Genomic DNA, 15,110 nt, shown 5'->3' with positions numbered 1-15,110 from the left:
CAAAAGAAAAGGAAAGAGAAGATAAACTCTGCACCCTCGTCCCAGCCAGCGAGCCGGATACGATCTCTGCATAATAGCGGCCATCTTGGGAAGGAGTCGTGGCTAGAGCAAGTTGCCTCTTGGAGAAAAATCAAATATAAGGTATATTGAAAAACCTTGTAGGAAACGTTAAAAACCACTTTTAAATTAAGAATTTGCTGGTTTGTATTACATTGTAACCTAAATATGTTTTTGTAAAGTACTGAAACGGTTGCGTTTTTTTTGGAAATATACTAAAATGTCGTTGATATATCGACTGCTCTCAACAACAGAAGATTTGTATACAGTGCTTTGTTCGGTGCTCGGTTTTCCACTCCTGCTGCCAGGCCAGGCTCTCGTTCAAGGTGGCGGTGGCGCCTGCGCGACAGAGACGTCACCCTATGTATGTACGGTCGAGATGGAGCTGTCTGGAGAGCCTAGTGCGGAGCCTGCAGATCTCGACACTTTGGAGGGGACTACTGAATTGGTGAGGGACAGGGGATTAATGATGGAATGCTAAAGTGTGGTGCTCGAGCTGTCATTTATTTGGTAGGGGTGGTTATAGGGTGCTGAGGGACAGTTCTCGAGTGAGAGGGATGTACTTGAGTTAGAATGAAGGGACCTAGGTTATAGGCAGGGATCGGTTTGAGAGGACTATACCGCATTGGGCACAGTTGAACGCATATGGGCACGGGGTGGAAGAATGAAAGCCATGAAGTGCAGAGCGCTCAAGTTTCTCAGGTCCATGCGTGAGTAGTCAAGTCAATCCATTCCAGATTTTTTTTTGTTGCATTATGGGACTTCTAGTCCTTTGTATTCCATTATACAGTTAGGACTACAATAGGCACAATGCAAATCAGGAGGGCCAATAGCACCCCAGAGAGGTCCCAAGAAGGGCATCCTGGGTTACTGGAGGTGTATAAACGCATACAATGGATGATGTGGAGCCATCTCAAATTGAATGCTTCCAAAACAGAAATACTCGCGTGTGACGATTGGAAACAGTATGACCGGCTCGCACGTGGCTTGATGATCTGGGAACACCGCCTTAAGTATTGAAGGAAGTAAGAAACCTTGGCATGACCATGGACGCCAAGCTATCAATGAATGCCCAAGTGAACAAACTAGCAAGATCAAGCTTTGTTACTATTAAAACTCTGCAACTCCATTTGGAATTTCCACTCAAGGTCAAGGCTACCATCTCCCTTGTCCTGTCCAAACTCGATTATGCCAATAGCCTCTACCACAGATTACCTTTACAGACCATGAAAAGACTACAACAGATTCCGAACTACGCTGCCAGACAACTCTTACATATAAAACTGCAAAACCACATCTCTCCTGACTTGAAAGCCCTGCATTGGTAACCGGTTGCTAGAAGAATCCATGTTCAAGCTGCTTTGTATCACCCACAAAGGAGTACATGGAACAGGACCGCCGTTCATCAGGAATAAAATCACCAAACCCATTCAATAAAGGAACCTCCGCTCTAGTGTGGCACCTTGCCTCAAAATCCCAACGTACAAGAAAAAACCATGGGTGGCACATCCTTCTCTGTTCAAGCAGCCAAACTATGGAACTCTTTACCCCTGAACATAAGATTCACGGATAACCAACGTAACTTCAGAAAACTACTTAAGAATTTGCTCTGCCCCACATAACCAAACAGAAATATACAGCATATCTCTCTGTATATGAAAATGTATTTGTACTAGAGCTATGTACCTATATGTGTATTGCTTTGTATAAACTGGTAGAATAATTGTTAAAAAAATATAGATATTCATTAGTTCTGCTTAACATTATTCTGTTTTTTTTAATGATAAATTTTGATTGATCTTTAAAACTCACAATAGGCCCGACGGCATGAGGCAATACGTCTTAGGCAAAGCATGTCGTAGTACAGACATTGCTCTACATTCCTTCATAAACAGTCTGTTACGAGGCCCATTACAATAGAAAAACATTATGATTATTCTAATATTGTCCCACCTCTGCTAATAATAATGAGTGTCACACATTGCTAAGTATGTTTATGGGTAAAGTTGCGTATTCACTCGTTTCTATAGGCCCACCTTGCCCATATTTTGGTGTGTTTCTGTGGACATCCTCAGGCGGTAAAGATTGGGAGCTCCAACTCCATAATGAAGTCTAAGCCTATCTTACATTGTGAAACCCAGGGAGGTCCCTCAGCCTTCCACTGCTTGGCAATATCCCGCTTTGTTACTGTGAGACCTAGGAATAACAGGTGTCTTTTGTACCTGTAACCCCATGCCCTCTGAACTATGTAGTAGTGTTAACTTTGAAGATCTCTGTATTTCCCATGCCAATACTTCTGTCAGACAGGTGAGTACCTTGGTGCCAAAACCTATCTAGGGTCGGTCAGGACCCTAGATAGGTTGTGTGTATATGTTGTGTGTTTGTGTATAGGTTGTGTGTATGAAGATGCCTTCTTCTGATTGGCATCGGAGGCAGAGAGGGGATGCAATCAATCCCGCTGTCCATAATCTGTGTCAGGTGTAGTACGCTCTGTGTAAGTATTTACATTGAATTAGGCGAAGTCAAGAAATTGTGTCCTCGCGTCTTGATCGTAGAACTTCAGCCCAGTCGTCCCCGTCAATTGGTCCTACATCTGTGTCCGATGCAGCTCTTAGAGTATCCAAGGTTGTTGGGCTATTAGTAACTAGGGTTTGGTAGATCTTGGATATCTTGTGTTTCTCAAGGTCCCCCATGAGTAGCTTGTCCTCCAAGGGGCTGAATTCGGGGAGATTGGTCAATTTGAAATATATGAGATAAGATTATGTTGCAGTTGCAGGAATTGATAGAATTGTGCATGAGAAAGTCTTTTTGAAGGTCACCGAAGGATTGGAGGACCGTTCCTTTCATGACCTCTCCCGGTTTTGAGATTCCTATATGGTCCCTGTTACTGAAGCCGTGCTGATCAGCTTATTGCGGGGGCAGACTGTTCGGCCACAATGGGGTTTCCTGCAGTAGGGGTCCTCACCAGCTAATTCTACGGATTGTCTGTCACCATGCCAGGATCACCACACGTGTTGCGGGAGGAAGATCCTTGGGGTCGGCCCTGCTATATAAGAACAAGTGAACAGTGGGCTCCCCCATTATGCACTGTTCAAGTTGATAGGCTGGGTCATCTCTAGGCCCATACCATCATTCATTCAGAACTTGCAGTTCTGCAGCGGCGTGGTATGCTTGTATGTCTGTGGCAGCAATGCCCCTTCAGTAGGTAGATTGTATAGATGAGCGTAGGGCCACTCTGCCAGTGCCACCCCCCTCCCCCCCCCCCCCACACACGAAGTGTCCCTGTGTGGCATTTATTTGGCAGAACCATGACAAGGGGATATGATATGGGTGGGATTGTAAATAGTATAATAGTTTGGGCAGGGAGACCATCTTGAAAATGGCTGATCGTCCATATAGGGACAAGGGAAGTGGCAACCAATTTTTAACCTCAGCTGTGACCCTTTCTGTTGTTTTCTTCTAAGTTACACTTCCAGGAAACACTTTGAGTGTCCGATATGTAGACTCCCAGATATGTGATCCCCTGTGACCCTATTGTAAGTACCTGGCCGCTCCCCAATGACCCTCGTAGCGGCCATATCAGCGATTTAGAGGTATTCATGTAGAGACCCGAGGTCTCGCCAAAGATGCTCATGATCTGCATTATTCTGGGGTCTGATCGGTGAGGATTAGTTAGAAAGAGTAATGCTTCTTCCGCATAGAGTGCGATACGATCAGAGATTTCCGTGGCCCACTCAAAACCACAGTATAGTGCGTCTATGCGTACCTAAGCCGCGAGAGGCTCTATGGCAAAGGCGAAAAGCAGAGGGGGCATCCCTGTCGATATGCCCGCTGTATCGGAAAATGAGTTGATGTGGCTCCAGGCACCTGGATTGAGGCCGTTAGGGCAGTGTACAATAGTCTAATCAATGCTCTATTTGGGGGACCAATATTCATGTGTTGCAGTAATATGAACATATAGGTCATGCTGACCTACTCAAACGCTTTGTCTACAAGTATTAGGGCAGTTGGTCTTTTTAGTTTATCTATGGCTGCTATCGCATAATGCGCTCTTCGTATATTGTCGGGTCGCGTGATGGGGCATAAAGCCTGCCTGATCTTGGTGGATCAGGGCTTGAAGATGAGGGAGCAATCTATTTACCAGTATCTTGGCGAGTATCTTAACTTCAATGTTGGGAAGAGATATTGGCTGATAGGATGCGCAGAGTTCGGCTGGGCGTCCCGGCTTGGGGAAGACCACTATCTCTGCATGCCTCCAACCTGGAGGCAGGCATTTGTTCTCAAGGGCTTCATTAAGGGTTGCGAGCTACTGCGGTCCCAGTATCGTCCTATTCAATTTGAAGAATTCACTCTGGAATCCTTTGGGGCCTAGTGATTTGCCCAATGCTATTTCTGAGGTCACTGAGGTCAACCCCTCCAGTGAGACAGGAGCCTCCAGGGAGTCTTGTGCTGTGGCGCTAAATGCCCTAGGAGGCAGACCTCGAAAAAAATCTTTGATCTGTTCTTCTGACAGGATTTAGTGTTTATTATATAATGCTTGGTGGTAGCCTGCACACGATAGTGCCACGTGCCCGTGATTGGTGATCATTTCACCTGTGTGAGACTTAATGATCAGGAGTTGTACCGGTTTAAGGAAGTATTGGCATAGCCTGTGCAAGAGTTTTCCTGATTTGTCCCCCCACTGATAGAACCTGCATTGTATGGCCCACCATATGTTTGGCCTCATCCAGCTGGATTCTTTGATATCTCTTTTGCAGTATGCCCAATTGTCGGGGAGCACTATTTCCGTCTTTGTAAAGTGATAGCATTTCCGTTTGTATAATCTGTGCTTCTAGCTGTATCAGGGCCTGCCTCTTCAGACGCTTGGCAGCGGTACAGTGACTAATGTCAAAGCCTCAAATAGTGGGTTTCGTGTCTTCCTACAATGTGGTGGCGGAGTCCAGTGGGTGAAGCCTCCTCCAGGTGTCTGACTATCCCAACGCCTCTACCAACGGCCCCAAGCAGGACTCTTTTTGCGTATGTTGTGTGGCTGTAGGGCGGCACCTATCTTAAGTGAGGTGTATGACATCAGTGCCAGGCCGTCAGATGAGGAACCCCAGGTGTCCATTATGCGTTCAGTGTATGTGTAGCTCAGCAGCAGTGGGGCATATACACTTCCCAGCACTATGGCCTCCCCACCGATTGTGTCGTGAATAAAGAGGAATCTGCCCAGCGAGTACACCTAAGTGCGTATATGTGAAAATAGCAATCTGCAGTGGATTTGGATGGCCACTCCTCTGGAGCCCTCGTGAAGTCAGAGTGGAATATGTGAATGAAGCCAAAACTTACCAGACATGGGGTTTTAGTCCCCATCAGGTGTGTTTCTTGGAATAACTGGATATCAGACCCCAAGCGTTTCGCTTACCTGAAGACCGCTCCCCACTTGACCTTATCGAGCAGACCTCTAACAGTCCAGGTGACCCCCAAGATTTCCCCTACTAAATCTATTTTATATGGGTGTGTAGTCATAGTGAGCAATGAAACAGTTTACCGAGTGTGTGGGAAAAATCCTAAGTAGAAAAATGCATTGCTGGCACATTAGGACAACTGGGTCTGAAAACATTGATAACTTGAACCCTCTCCCTTCTCCAATACTTCAAAGAATGGTAAAGTATCTGTCCCAGAGTGTATATATCATCAACAACAACAAAAGAGTGACATCAAGTGCAAGAATACCAAGAAATCAAACCAACATGATTCCTTTATATAACTTGTCACTAAGAAGAAAAACGCAAGTGCCACAAAATAACTCGAGGGGAAAAAGAAAAAATAAATATTTTCTTTAAAATAACCCTCACTCACCACCCTGGTTGGTGACATGCTTCATCATTGGGTTCCCACTGGGGAGACAGTGTCCCCCCCCAGTGTGCTACAACGCTTGATTACAGCGGAGCTGGTTCTTTTCGTTGTGAAGAAGTGAAGAAATAATAAGTGATAGTGCTGTGTGTGATTAAGAAATGCCTGGTTGTAACCTGTATTCACTTTAATAGAGGGCCAACCAGCATTGGTTAAAAGCAAGTGAAAAGGACTATTCAGAGTTTATAAATTGAAACTCCGTTTCCTACAAGGTAGTGGTCAACATGTTTCTGCTATGTAAAGCCTAGTTCGCTCAGAATTCGTCAGGACCTAAATATTGATCCTCCGGTGGTATGCGCACGCTAAGGCGCACCCTACCGCGATGATATATATGTGAAAAATCGATATTACTCGCGGATGTACCGGTGGGGGCTCACGCAGACCTCTCTAGGGCCCGCAATCTGTAAAAAGGAAGGGAAAAATGGTTATGCATAGGACAATCTCGAATTGAATATCAACTGTTCTCTAGCGAAAATACTCACATATTTATCAGTATTGTCCAGTTAACAATGAGCACCCATTTAAATCCACCACAAATCACCCTTATGTGACAAAACAATAAGGCACACGCCAATTTTATCATATCGGCATTTACTCACCCCATATATGTTAGGGTCTATTAGTACCAAACAACTGTAACTCTCCAAGTTTTAGAAAAGTATGTATCAACTGTTAATGTCGTTTTACACTGCCTTGTAGCTCTGTGGTTATGAATACTCAGATAGTAAATGCCAAGGTTAAAATATTAGGAATTTTCCTAGTAGTGCATGCCCTCGTAAAAACAATCAAAACCACCATGGAGTGATTGTAAATCAAATGGAAAATCATGGCCAAAGTTTAGAATAACTCACTGTATTCAAAAAGGTTCCCCGTCACATGGGCTCACACGGCAGGTAAATTAAACAGAACAGCAAAAAACTGTCTTAAAATAGATATCTCAGCCGTTGTGTCAAAGTATAAAGGGTAAACAGCTCAGATTTGCTCTTGCTTGTCAGCGCTCCCCGCGGGCTACCCATTCAGCAGCACTTCCGGTGCCTGAATACAATTAGGACGCCGGCTCGAAGCCGAAAAATACCCAGGTCGTTCCCTTTTCTATTTCCTGAGTGTATATAGTCTTCACCCCAACAGAGGGTGAAGGCTGAAACAGTCCAATGATTTCCCATAGATCCCATCCCTAATGAATGTCTGTCATTTGAGATGACCAGTTCAGTAGAGTAGCCCTGTCCAGGGCCGGTAAGTGGTATCTTGTTACAGGATCGTTTCCCCTGCCCTTCCCGTGTAGGCCATATAGTTTAGATAGGCGACCCATTTAGGTTCATGTATTGCTTATCTTGTTTCCCGGCTTGCTTGTCGCCCCGCGATCCGGAGCACCAGGAGGACCTCGATCTTTGTCATTTATCTGGAGGGTTATTGTCTCTGTGATGGCGTGGGTCTTCAGATGAGGAATCTGAGTCAAGAGGTGGCGGAGTATGCAGCTTGACCGGGCGACGTTTTTCCACCCATTGAAAGACTTCCTCTGGAGTATTGAAGAATAGGGTACTGCTTTTATACCTGACCTGATGGTGGGCTGGAAAGAGCAACATATATGGAATCTGTAGTTCCTGAAGAAGTGACTTCGCAACTATGAAGGATTGTCTTTGCTGCTGTATCAGTTTTGTGTAGTCGGGAAAATCATTATTGGTTGGGATGCATAAGTAAGGGATTTTTGCACTCGTGCTTGTTTTAGGCTGGTGTCCCGGTCGTGGTAGTTTAGGATCCTTGCGATTACGGCTCGGGCCGGACGTCCGGAGGAGGCCTCACGGCGAAGGCACAATGGGCGTGCTCCAATATAAAGCAGGGAGACAGCCTGCCCTCAGGGATCCAGGTTTTGAGCCACTACTCAATGAAAGCGCACATGTCGGAGCCCTTGCATCCATTGGAAATCCTACGAAGCGTAAGTTCTTGCATAGGGCCCTCCCCTCGGCATCCTCTACCCGCGTGACAAGACCCTTAGTGAGCGTCTCGAGGGCGGCAACCTTTCCTTTTAAGATGGTTGTGAGAAGTTGGCCTGGTATATGCTGACCACTAATTATAGTGGGCACCTTGTACCGGTCCAAACAACCCTTATTGATGATTAGGTTAAAGTGGTAGCTATGGAGAGCAGCCTTCAGGCTAAGCCTCAAAGGAATGTAAAGCAGCTAGTTTTACCAGATCAGAACCTCCTGAATGACCAAATGAAAGGAGAACCACACAAGGAATATATAAAATATGTGTATTTACTACTAAACACTCTCTACTAACCTCTTTTTGAGATTAGAGGACAAAGCACACCATATTAAATCACTAGAATGACAGTAAATAGCACAACACATAGTGGGCTTTAGGGGGAGACCAAACCATATACTAAGAAAGTGGTATAAGAACCACGACTTGACAAAACACAGTGCCTAGAGCACGTAGAATCGTTGGGACCCCAAGAAACCACCCAAGGTAGTGACAGAGGGGACCCACGGAGGACGGGTGCAGAGTGAGAACACAGGCGCGAGCACCGTACAACTCTATGGGAAAGTCGCTGTTGGAATTTTAAAGACTAAGGACACTTCGGAGAGGGCTCTGTGCAAACCCTTTCAAACATAAAAGGTACTAAGGCCAGCACCCTTGTGAGCACCGGAGTACTCGTGTTACCTGAGCCGGGTGCATAAGTGATGTCGGAAATCTTCATTGTATTCAAAGGCGTGATGCGGAAAAGTGCTGCTGCCGTGAAGAGGAACAGTGTCTGGTGGAATCCAAGCCAGGATTCGAGGTGAGAAGAACCTGAAAGCAGAGGGGACAGAGTCTGGGTTACTTCAGGGTGACCAGAGGCTTGGTAGGCTAATGTCCACCGATTTCAGGTGAGTTGACACAATGCTTGACTCTACAGCCACGGGGACCAGGAGACGTCGACGACTAGCAAAGTCTGGAGGTGAGCTGGCCCATGAAGGATGTAGAGTGCTGGGGGGGGGGGGGGGGGGGGGGGGGGGGGTGCGTTGCACAGGGGTTCGGGTTGCACGGTCCCCACGAGGGATACAGACCTCAGAATTGCTGAGAGTGCAGATCAACCTCGGAGACCTCGAGAACCCACCTCCTGTGTTGCAGAAATCTTCGGAGTCCTCAGGAGCTTAGCAGATGCAAACCGGTCAAATGCGTTTTGGTGCCTGCTTACTCCTTTCCTCCAAGGGAGATTTTTCAGTCGTCCAGCGTCGTGCAGATCGTTGAAGTACTTGATTTCTTTAGCAGAGTTTAGTCCAGGTAAAATCTAAAGTCCTGTAGACAGGGATTCCTACTTTATACCCAAGGAAGGGGTGGAACAAATTCTGGGGACCCACCTATGGGAGGGTCAAGATAGAGGGGTGGCTACACCCATGTCCTTTGTCCAGTTTCACACCAGAGCAGGAGCAAATGGCTCCTGCAACCGGTTTGAGCTGGACTATGCACAGGGACACCAAATGTCCCCCCCGTGCAGACATCAAAGCACACTGAGAGTGCACCCACCCAGCCCAATACACTAAAGCCAGTCTGGGAGGTGGTTACACCTCCCTGTGACAGGAAGCCTATTGTCAAGCCTTCCCCTGCTCGAGCTTGGCTCAGCAGCAGGAGGGCAGACTCGTGTCTGTGGCTGGCAGCATCCATTTTGTGATGCCCAGGTCGAGAAAGCTGGTTCCGGGTGTGCCGTATATGTCCCTTTAGGAGGGTGGAATCATACCTCCCCCGCCAATTACTGGCTGGGAGGTATGATTCCAAGGTGTTTGACACCATACACAACATGTTTCTAAGCCGCCGTTTTAGTTTGCAATTATAGTGAGATTATAATGCACTTAAGAGTATATGGTTGGCTGTATCACAGAATAACCCATGAGAATAGGTTCTGATGGCTGTAGAGGGGCTCTGCTCATGCGGGGGCACCCTCTTGCATAAAACCCAGCACCGTGCCTTCAGGATTGATAAGGCCTGCCATAGGGCTGACTGATAGGTTTATATGTGCAGTGATATAAGGTAGATATAGTGAACCTATATCTAAGTAAGGGGTGCATGCACCACCTTACACAGGTTGCAGCAGCAGACCTGTGGTGTCAGTTTGAGTGGTTTCTCTGGTGGCACAATAAGTGATGCAGCCCCTGGGAGGCCTCTGGGGTACCTATGCCCTGGGTACATAGTATACCATATACTAGGGACTTATAAGGGTACCCCAGAATCCAATCCGAAATGTACCTAAAGTACATGCAATCAATTTAGAAGGGAAAGCAGCTTGGCTGGGGTCCTGGATAGCACGATCCCAGTCAGTCTAAGTCGAAACTAGGGAAAAATCAGCAAAAAGTGGGGTTAATTATAAGAAGCAGATCCTACTCTCCTACAATGATGATACCATCTCCCACCCCTGAATTCTGGTTTCGGTCTGTTTGATACGTTCCACGGCGTTGTGGAGGTCCTGGCGCAACAATATGACATCTGCGCCTATTTTAGCATCGAGCATGTCACACGATTGTGTTATCGCAGCCAGGATCGTGGCAGTGTCGGTTGCCGTCGTGGCAGCATCGTTGGAGGTAATGGAGCTGGTGCCTCCACTTGTATATTTGTCCATGGTGCTCTGTTTTGCAGTGCAGCCGGCTGAGTGGCCCTTAGACATGATGATGGTGCTGAAACTGTAATCTGGGGGCGTGGGAGGGTAACTGTATGGTCTGTGATAAAGCATGTGAACTCTATGCCTTCAGAGGTAGGTAGATATCTCAAGACTGGCGCTTGGGTGAGGGCAGGTCCAGCGCAATAGGGGGGTCATCCACATCCTAGGGGGGTCATCCACATCCGCAAGCTGCACCGGAACCTAGCCCGGCCGCCTCCGCAGACGCGGTGACCCCCCCCCACTCCTATCAGCCGCTAATGAGAGCAGCCCTTAGTCTGTTCTGGATTGCTGTGCACCTTTGGGGGGGGGGGTGTTAGCAGGTGTGTGCTGCAAGTTTATCCAGCTGCAAAAACCACAGTTGATGGACAGAATGCAGAACAATGTCATGCATTCACCCCAGTACAGAGATCTGGGCCTAAATCCATCGTTTTTTTGCACTTCACACCACCCCAGTTCAGACATGGCCATATGCAAATCAGTCTGACCCTGTGCCTCATGCGAACAGTCCAGCCCGAACTGCCAGGCCATGCCTTCCCTGGACCGGAAACAAGATTCCGAGGACCGGTTTCTCCAGCGGCATAGTCGTTCTTTTTACTGGCCAGAGATCCGCAGCTTTCCACACCCTGTGTGCAAATTGGGCCTGCAGGCAGGTTGTACAGGGCTCTCTGAGTTGTACTCAATGGCGCCTATTCATTGTATCTATCCAGGGCTGCCCCAAGTCTTACCCCAGGGGGGTCAGATAGGCCAGTGCACGTCGATCACTGCCGCTGCACCGGTCAATTGTCCAGCTGGGATCGGTGTTCATAGGCGCCCTACTCCACCCCAAGTCAATATTACTTGTTGATTCCCAAACCACCTGCCCCAGATGTGTCTTTGGCAGTACATGGAAGGGGTCTGCAGATCTCGCTGTTCCTCCCGCCCCCGGCACCAAATGCCACGATACAGACCGGGCCGCGACCCAGAGCACAACCCCTCAGGTCGGGTGTTTCAGGCGTCCGCGATCGGATCCAGGAACCGGCGTGGATGATCGCCTCTCAGTCATTGCAAGACAGTGGGCACCGTAGCCTCACCTGACCAGAGGGCCGCCAGGCACGGCTGCACCGTGGCTCAGGCGATGCAAATCCGTGGCTCATGCCTGCTCCGGGCAAAGCCTACAGAGGCCGCCCCCACTGCAGGCCACTACCTGACTGCACGGCCCCTCCGCTCCCGGATCTCAATTCCGATAATTCTGCTGTCTCCGGACAACGACTGCCACATACACCGGTACCGGGGAGTCCGGGCAGCCCAGGCGTTGATCAGCTAGGGTGTAAAAGTGCCACTTATCGGCAGGATGATTAAGGATAATATGGGGCTACAGGAGCCGGGCTAATGGGCGTCCGCCATGTTGGACCTCTTGGCCACACCCCTCATTCTATGTTTTTAAAATGTATATAAGTGACTGCATAAATAAGTACATCTTTTATCATAACTTTATCTGCAATTGCTTCATTATTGAATTACAAAAAAAAAATATAAATACAATTAATTTACATTACAACAACACTTGAAAGCCAGAGTTTATTTAATGCATCTTTAATCTACATATACCACCTTCCTGTATGCATCTACACACCTTCCATGTACTTATGCATCTATATAGGGGTTAGAGGTCACTGTTGTGGATGAGAGGGTGGTTGTGGCAGACATTGATAAAACGGTAGAGGTGTTAACCATGGAATGAAGTGGCAGCCTTGGACTCAGGGTGGTAGAGATGGCAGCGATGGGGTGGTTGTGGCAGCTGTAGAATGATGTGGTGGATGTGCAAGCCATGTATTGCAGACATGGGATGAGGCAGGTAGTGGTGGTTGCTTTGGAATGAGGTGGTAGAGGTGGCAGACACCTGGTGATTGAGTTAGAGGTGGCATCCTTGGGTTGGGTAGCAGGAAGTAGTCTGCCACTGGATGAAGGCGATAAAGGTGGCAGCTCTGGTATCAGTGGGTAGAGGTGCCGATTGTGGTTGAGGGGAGTAGAGGGCAGTAGTGGTTGAGGTGTTAACCATGAAATGAGGTGGAAGTCATGGAATGAGGATAGATGCGACAGCAATGTGGTGATGGTAGCCATGGTATGAGTGAGTACATGTGGGAGCCATGGCATGAATCAAGTATACGTGGCAACCATGGGATGAGATTGGTAGAGATGAGAGCAAAGGAATATGGGTCAGAAGGGGCAACCAAGGGATGAGGGGACTAGCGATGGCAGCAATGGAATGTGTATATTAGAGGTGGCTAGCATGGATAGATGGTTTAGAAGTGTCTGCTGTGAAATAAGTAGTTGGAGGTGGCGGCTACGAAATGAGGAGGATCGAGGGGGCGGGTGAAGGGGACCATGTGACAGCCATTGCTTATAGGTTTCATCCAAGGTCAAGGAAAGTTGGAGATGGCCACCATGAGGTGAGGGGGTAGAGGTGGCAGCCTTGGGTTTATAGGGTGTTAGATATAATCTCCAGAAGTAGTAGTCCTGGTTGTTGTGGGGCTCTGGTGGCAAACATGGGGTAAGCAGGGGTGAAATTGGAAGCCTTGAGTCAAGGAGGGCACTCTTACTAACCATAAGGGGAAGCAGTGAAAGCCATATGGGGCACAAGGAAAGCCATTGAGACATTAATGCATGAGGTGAGAGCACTGCTTAAAGCTGAATTGAAGAATGCAATTTTGAATGCAAGGTCCCTGGTGGACGCTTTTAGGTGACAAAAATGGAAACTTAAGAGAGCAGGGGTGAGTAGGTGTATGTTGTGAATTGGCAGCCATGGGTGATGTGGGATTAGACGAAGCAGTTGCGATGGAGAAAGAAGTGACATCTATTAGGTGATATGACTAAGATGGAAGCCACAGGGTTGGGGTGACGGGAAAAGGTGGAATCTATTGAAAGGGACATGTTAGTAGACGGCATTATGTAGGTCAACATTTTGAGGCGCAACTCTGAGAAAAAGGGGGAGTTATGTAAGAGGTCCATGACCTTTCAGTGTAACTGATTTGCATCAGACAGTATATCTAACCTTAAGCACCAGACAGTTGGCCCTCTTGGGGGAAATGCCAAGGATTCATTGGCATGTGCAGATTACTAGGGGCACCTATGGTATGGAGGGAGGTTGGGGCAAGCAAGATGTGCCACTGGCACTGTGTTGTGAGGGTTGCCCAGGCGGTGATGTTTTTTAAGGTATTAAATGGCACAGAGATGGAATCCAGAGAGTGAGGGATAGAAGGGACCTGTGAGCCTGTGTTTTCATACTGGTGGTTCTTTCCACCCCAGGTTGCTCTAGGAATGGTGTGTATTCTAATTTGCAGTGTTATCCTTTGGCAGTTTTTGAGCTCCAGTTGCCCAAATAAGATGGGATTCTGACTGTCGTCTCTTGGGATTTTACTTATGAATGTGCCCTGGTTCTTGTTCTTAAAGTTTTACTTTCTTGGCAGTTTCGCTTCCAAAGTGCTGAAGAATATGCCTTGATTGTCACTCTTATCTTCCTCTTGACAGTTCTCACCCTCTCCCATTATGGACAGCATGTCTGATCAGATGGAGGTGGACGAGGATGACCTGGATCTCTTGGGTGGCTACGACAGCTTCCGTGATTATGGTAGTAGTCTGGTCAGTGACAGCAGCTCCTACTTAATGGAATCCAGTGATGAGGACTTGATGCCAGGACAGGAAGCTGGGGATAATGTCTTAAACCCTCTTTCAAAAACCTCATCTACCACAACTTCCCGAAAATCTCGGGCCTGCGGTTCTGATCCAGGTTAGTGTAAATGGTCTGCATGGGAGGATTCCTCACTGTCTGTCTGTTACTCCCTGATGCACCTCATTAGACCTCTTAACATGTTACAATTAATTCAAGTCATGTGTTGCATAAAGATAGTCAAACGATATTTCGTTATTTTGAATTGTTTATTCTTGTAAGGAGTGCTTGTTCACTTTTCAGGCCTCTTTGCACTGAATTGAGAATAAGTAAACCAACATGTGACAGGACACATCCTTTCACTCTCACACTCTTACTTGTCCACAATAAGATCTGACGGAGACACAAGAAAAGTTTAAAATATTTATTTGAACTATCAGGCTCTGGTATGCAGTATACCTGCCACAGAAAGTAAGAAAAAGCCTAACACAAGTTAGCATAGTACGAAATCCATAAATCATAAAAGAAGCTGTCATGAGATTAGGGTAGACTAAACCCTCACCCCCCCCAACCTTCGACAGAAGCAAAATGATTTATATATCAGAAGATCTCTGGGTGTTTGCAGCAGACCCAGTACCTTAGCAAGCACAGATGAAAGTTCCTCATTCTCGGGAATACTAGTTTACTGTCCCCCAGGCAATAGCACCACCTTTCTGGACACACTAGGGGGCACTCTTAGTCATGCCCTTTTTAGATATGCTAATTGTACCTTGTTAGGAGATATTAACCTACATCTTGAATGTAATAATTACCCGGGTGCAATTACCTTCCTGGAATCAACTACTTCACTGGGCATGAAGCAATTAGTTCAAGGGC

The 15,110-nt window shown here is 47.2% G+C and overlaps 1 protein-coding gene across 1 annotated transcript in view; it reads left to right on the top strand.

Annotated features, from left to right (window-relative positions):
• Positions 1–421: 421 nt before the first annotated feature.
• Positions 422–15,110, top strand: part of L3MBTL2 (L3MBTL histone methyl-lysine binding protein 2) — a 329,605-nt gene continuing 314,916 nt past the window's right edge. Inside the window, exons 1-2 of the mRNA XM_086958249.1 lie at positions 422–505; positions 14,096–14,354. Coding sequence (XP_086814375.1) covers positions 437–505; positions 14,096–14,354 — 328 coding nt within the window. The 5' untranslated portion in view covers positions 422–436. The remainder of the gene's footprint in view (positions 506–14,095; positions 14,355–15,110) is intronic.

This window comes from Lissotriton vulgaris, chromosome 1_1, assembly GCF_964263255.1.
Source record: "Lissotriton vulgaris chromosome 1_1, aLisVul1.2, whole genome shotgun sequence".
Lineage (NCBI taxonomy): Eukaryota > Metazoa > Chordata > Amphibia > Caudata > Salamandridae > Lissotriton > Lissotriton vulgaris.
The sequence above is the reverse complement of the archived record's forward strand: the minus strand, read 5'-3'. Positions and strand labels throughout refer to the sequence as shown.